Below are 6,057 nucleotides of genomic sequence, written 5' to 3' on the forward strand. Positions count from 1 at the left end.
CTCTGTTGGTCCTTTGAGCATCAAACCCACCAAACTGCCACTTTTCTGAGCGATGGTCAATTTGTGCGCACGTCGCAGAAACTGAGTTTATATCTAACTCGGTCTCCAGTAAATCTCACAGGCCTCAGGTTCCTGTTTACATTTTCAAACTCCATCTGTCCTCTGTGATTCTTTTCTTAAAGGTCTGTTCTTCAAAACGTCTCCTTAAGGAAGTCTTTGACGCTGTTGGACCATGTATTCTGTCATTGATAAACACCTGTCTTCTCTCTGGTTGTGTCCCGCTGCCTTCAAACGTGCTGTGTAGCCCTAGTTAAAAAGAAAGTCTCGATCCCTCTGTTCTTTCTAACTTCAGGCCCATTTCTAAACTGCCTTTCTTGTCTAAAGTCCTGGAGAGTCCTGGTTTTAAACCTCGTCATAGCACTGAAACTGCTCTGTTGAGAGTTTTTAACCATCTAATTTATAACTGCTGATTCAGGAGACTGTGCCATCCTGGTGCTCTAAGACCTGACAGCTGCTTTTGACACCGACGATCACTCAATCTGTTTTCATTGTTAAAAACGCATCTATTCTCTTTAGCCTTCTTTTCGAGTTGAGAACATTTTTATCCAAGCTGATTTTGATTTATTTTCTCTCTCTCTCTCTGCAGGATGACAACTATTATTATTATTATTTGAATGGTTGCTGCTATGATTAATAACATCATTATGGCATCTTTATTGTTTTCATTATAATTAGTCAGATTTGAAATCTGATGGTGGTCTGATTGTAGATGGGTTGAAATGTTGCTATTTATGGAAAATCCATGAGAGTTTATTTGTTTATATTAGAGCTCCTGAACTGTTGAGTGTGTGTAAGTGCCTGGATGGGTGTGTGTTGGTCTAATTCCAGCAGATTTATCTAACACACCCACACATGTTAGTGCAGGATGATTTGAAGAACAAACATTGGAGAGAAATAAAGAAGAACGGAGGGAACACACAGAGGGACAGATGGTGGTGAAGCTGTGACAGGATGAACGGTGAGTGACAACTTTCGCATTCTGGTTTTAAAAGTTTTACATTTCTTTCTCACAGTTCAAGCCCAGACATGTTGTACAGCAAGACTTGCTACGCATTCATTTTGCCGACACGTCAACAGTTTTTTACAGACTCCTGGATTCAGAGGAAACTGTTTCTGCTTTATTTCATAAAACATGAAAAAAAAAGAGATCCAAACTGAAAAAACTTATCAGAAAGAAAAACAAGTTCAAAGTAGGCGAGACGAGGAAGAACCTATTTGTCAATGTAACAAGAAGAAAACAAAACTTGACAAACATGTTCTCTGACTTTTGGCCAGCTTTGAAGACGATCAGTGAATGTATATAAAGACGATCAGTGGGCTGATGTACAGAGGATTTTTTCAGAGCAGTTGACCTTAATCACAAAATCTAAGAATGTATTGATTTTAGATTTAGAAAATAAAGATACAGCTACACTCTGGAGCATCATTAAGGCTGTAGGATTTTTATGACCACAACTGAGGCACATTTACTGCCAGGAGAATATGTTGAAGGAATAAAAATATGTGCTCTAGTATGTTTCAGCCTTAAAGAATAAAAAAGTAAAAGGTAGATTGAGTTAAATAAATAATTAACATCAACCCAGCTCCCATACACACAGGAATCAAAATGTGTTTTTAAGTAATTGTATTAATCAAGACCTTTTAATTATGTCTTTGTGTTTTCTGTAGCACATCTACAAAGTCTTGCTATCGCCATTGGGAACAACACATCTATGATGTATAATAACTCGCTGACATGTTCGCATGCTGATGAGTCCTTCAAGTACTACGCCTACTGTGCCACCTACCTGGTCGTGTTTCCTGTTGCCTTTCTATGCAACATTGGCGCACTGGTGGTTTTCATATTGCAGAGTCTCCGCAGGTCAGAACATGCAAACACACACAAACACACATCTCTATTCCTGTGAGGACTTTTCATTCATGCCCTGAACCTGTGAAGCCCTCAAAAAACAAGCTGACCTAAGTTTGCATCCATATAGACGAACTTAACAACTGCCAAGGGCGGCAAAAAGTGAATTACTGAGGAATGAGTGGGAGTGAGCATCGCTCACATCTTTTAGTGTGTCTGTGTGCTCCACAAACACACACATAAACACACAGGCCACAGGGCCCTGCCCCACTCAGTCAAATAGTGAGATCAGAGGTTGTTAACATGAAGCAGGGTCAGTGACATTCCTAAAGAACTGGGCATGTATTTATGTAAGTATGTAAGTAAAGGATGATAAACCACCGTCGGTAAAATCAAATGTTGGTATGATACGTTGCAAATAGAGAGAGGTATAATTATTTTTCACCTACAGTGACAGAAGTGCACTTGTTGGTGGATACAGGGATACATGTGTTCATGCAAATATGACTTCAACTTGAGTGTGGTCATACTCTTATGTATTACATGATGATCTAGCTGCTGAAAATCAATAGAAAGTTCTTGTTTATGTCTTTTTTATGACTATGTGTTTGATTTACAAAGTCTGGTGAGCCTCAGATAAGTTAAAACAAACTGCAGAAGCTTTATGTGTGTGAAGGTTCAGGTGCGAGTTGGGATAGCTGAAAAATATATTGTAATTAGAATCCCCGCCTCAACCAACAAGTACACTTTCTGTCTACATACATTTTTTTCTAGAATAATATGAGGTCACAGCACTGTGACCTTTGAACACTGAACTCTGATCAGTTTGTTTTTGAGTCCTAGTGACTACTGGTGAAAAGAAATTCTTGCGCTGTCATTTTTCAAAAGGCTAAAAACATGTTTGATGCGACTGTAACCTTGAGCGTTCACCTTTGACCCCCAAATTCTATCAGTTAATCTGTGAGTCTAAAGCCCCTTTCCACAGACTGAAAAACCGACTAACACCCACTCACATCTGGCTTATGTCTAAAATGTGAATAAAGACAATAGTCATTCTGACCTTGGTCACATGACTCTGCTGTAGACACGAGTATTTATCGGCTGCAGTCGTCAGTGATGGAAACATGACACCAATCTGAAAGTGTAAATTTGTCTTCCGCTTCTTTATGCACCTGTTCTGTAAGATGATATGACGCACATTCAACTCCAAGCAGCGGCACATAAATAGTCATGAACGTTTGTGTACCTATTGTTTTTTACATTATGGGAACAACGTTCAACAACGATTTTTTTCCTTGTAACATGCAAGATGCAACACTGGCGAGACAGTGAGATGAGAGAGCTTCTCAGTTTCTGGTGCGTTAGTGAAGTCGAAATGACTCGACATGTTCCAAACGCAAACAATGCAATCAAGACAATTGCATCACTTTATACAGAGTCTGATCACAGCAGCACCTAGTGGACATGAGCAGAACTGTAGCCCAACACAGTGTAGTAATCTATATAATATGTTTATAGTCAAAATCCACAAGGCTGCTCCAACCCTGTCTTCGTGCTTTCAGCTCCAGATGCTCTACCTCCTGTGTGGTCATGATGAATCTAGCCCTATCGGACAGCTTCTTCTCCCTCACCCTCCCACTGCGACTGACTTATTACTTCAGTGGTGGAGTGTGGCAATTTTCTGATTGGCTGTGTCGAGTATGCTCCTACAGCTTTTACGTCTACATGTACACCAGGTAACACAAGCAGTCCTGTTCCCATCACTTTACATCCAAACCTTAAATGAAGTCTAATTTTATGGGGATGAGGATGTTGAGGCCCCAGAACGTGAGTTCACACACACTGTTGTTATTCCTCCCTTAGCATCCTCTTCCTCACTCTACTGAGCCTGTTCCGTTGGCTCGCCGTGGCCCAGCCCCTCCTTCACAGCTCTCAGGCCACACCCACTCGAACCATATTGGTCTGTCTGGGAATCTGGGTGTTTGTGGCTGTTTCCTCTTCTCCCTTCTTGCTCGAAGAGACAGAAGACAGGTGAGCCGACTCCGACTCCAGAATCAAATAAGGCAATGATTTTTACTCAACCCATTTTACTCCCTTTCTTCTGTCTCTCTCCCTCAGGTCGGGGCATAGTAGTTGCTTCGAGCCGTCCAGTCAGACCTCTTGGGAGCATCTCCTGATCATGAACTACGTAGGATTGGCTGTGGGCTTCCTGCTTCCTTTCTTCACCATCATCATCTGCTACAGCAGCCTCATACGTCACCTGATGGCCAAGTCTAGCCTCCGTTGCAACCAGCCCACCCAGCAGCATAATAGACAACGCTCTGTGCACCTGGTTTCCATGGTGATTGTGACCTTCCTGTTCTGCTTTCTGCCCTATCATGTGATTCGACCGCTGCACCTGCATGCCATTTTGGGCAACTGGAACTGTAATGTCATAGTGGTGCTGCAGCGGACAGTGGTTTTGACGCTGTGTATGGCGGCATTTAACAGTGTGGTCAACCCTCTGCTGTACTACTACTCAGCCAAGACGTTCAGAAAGGACATGAGGGACGTTTCTCTCTCTCTGTTTAACAGAGAGAGGTTTTCCTTCATGCTCAGAGGTCAGCTGTGAGGACCAAAACTGAAACCTGAAAAACCTTCAAGTTCATCAGTCAGCTCTGTAGCTCGGCCAATCAAAACAGTCTGCCTCGTTGAACAAAGCGTCAAGGATCATCACATTTATTTCTTTTTAAGAGACAGATTTCAACTTTCATGCATAAATTGAGTGAAATCACTTCCAGCTCTGCAGACATCTATTATTCAAGAGGGTTCAAGAGTTTTTGAGGAGGATCCAGGTGTTGTTGCGTTCCAGATGTTGTTAAGAATCCACCCGTTGTTGAGGAGGAGGGTTCTCATCTTCAGTAGGAACCAATGGGCTCATAGGTGAGAGCCAGAAAGAACAAGCAACGTAATGTTGGTTTGGCTTGTTTCATCGAATGTGTGTGGTAGTAACTTTCAGTTTAATGGACTGTAAATGGTTTAAGTGTTTTCCAGAGAAGCGTCTTTGTTTACATGTTTGTGTTGCTCTGTAAACTTCAGTCACGTAGAACAGAAATTTCTTCATGTGAAAATCGCAGGGGAAATGTCTTCTATGTTCTCTCCTCCCACTGCATGTTTGTGTTTGTTCTTACAGAGTTTCACACAAAAATAATCCTCATGTCTTGTACTTGGGAACACGTGTGGTTTGTTTCCTGGTTAAGATCCAGTTTGTAAACCAAATGACACAGGAAACCATCGATCTCAGCAACTTAAGCCAAACATAATATGCAGATTTATTACAGTTGTAATAACCCCACTGACCTGTAGAGGGTGTTACTCCACCCGGCTGGTGATAATATATTGTAGATTACTGACATGTAAACAGTAAAGATAAATAAAGCTGATCAAAACACAACTCAGCTTAAAAACTGTGTTAAAACTGCAAAATGAGCCAATTCAGTATCTTAAAGGTTCAGTGTGTAACATTTAGTGATATCTAGTGTTGAAGTTGCTTGTTGCAGCTGAACACCCCTCACCTCACCCTCTCCTTCCTGAAACATGAAAAAGAACCTGTGGTTGACTTTAATTGTCATAAAAACTCAAAGGTGTTTAGTTTGTCCAGTCTGGACTAATGTAAAAAAAAACATGGCTGCCTCCGTAGAGAGGACCCCCTCGATGGAAATATAAAGTATTTGAATATAAAGTATTCAAATATAAAGGGCCTTTTCTGAGGTAAAGAAAACTACAATTCATACAATTTAGATGAAACGAACTAGTGAAAACATCATGAGAATTATTCTACATTGAATTTCTGCCAATAGATCCCTTTCACCAATCTTACATACTGGAGCTTTAAACAATACATTCAGAATCATTTTAAATTCAGTAGCTTCTTTTGAATCAAAGCTTAAAACGTACTTTTATCTTAATTCATTCCCTGGCTTTACCTTAGTCTAGTGTTTATTATTGTAATGGAAGTTCATGCTTACATTTTTTTATTTTTACTTGTGTGTCTTTTATTTGTGAAGCTTTTTGTTGCTTTTGTTACAGCTCTCTGTGCCCCAGATGCTATTTACAGCGTATAGGTAATGATTGGCATTCATTTTAATCTAATGTGATTGGTCGGCCCG

At 40.7% G+C, this 6,057-nt stretch overlaps 1 protein-coding gene across 2 annotated transcripts; it reads left to right on the plus strand.

The window, feature by feature from the left end:
• The first annotated feature begins 42 nt into the window (after positions 1-42).
• On the plus strand, positions 43-5,342 carry cysltr3 (cysteinyl leukotriene receptor 3). Of its 2 annotated transcripts, XM_020109394.2 has the most exons (6): positions 43-128; positions 925-1,018; positions 1,729-1,921; positions 3,472-3,645; positions 3,773-3,940; positions 4,028-5,342. In XM_020109394.2, the coding sequence occupies exons 2-6, from the start codon at positions 1,012-1,014 to the stop codon at positions 4,518-4,520; spliced, it is 1,035 nt and encodes a 344-aa protein (XP_019964953.2). In that variant the 5' UTR covers positions 43-128; positions 925-1,011; the 3' UTR covers positions 4,521-5,342. The 2 variants fall into 2 exon arrangements, with proteins under 2 accessions (XP_019964953.2, XP_019964952.2); XM_020109393.2 differs by lacking the exon at positions 43-128 and having other exon boundaries at positions 890-1,018.
• Positions 5,343-6,057: the final 715 nt, after the last annotated feature.

The sequence above is a fragment of the Paralichthys olivaceus genome, chromosome 22, assembly GCF_024713975.1.
Source record: "Paralichthys olivaceus isolate ysfri-2021 chromosome 22, ASM2471397v2, whole genome shotgun sequence".
NCBI lineage: Eukaryota > Metazoa > Chordata > Actinopteri > Pleuronectiformes > Paralichthyidae > Paralichthys > Paralichthys olivaceus.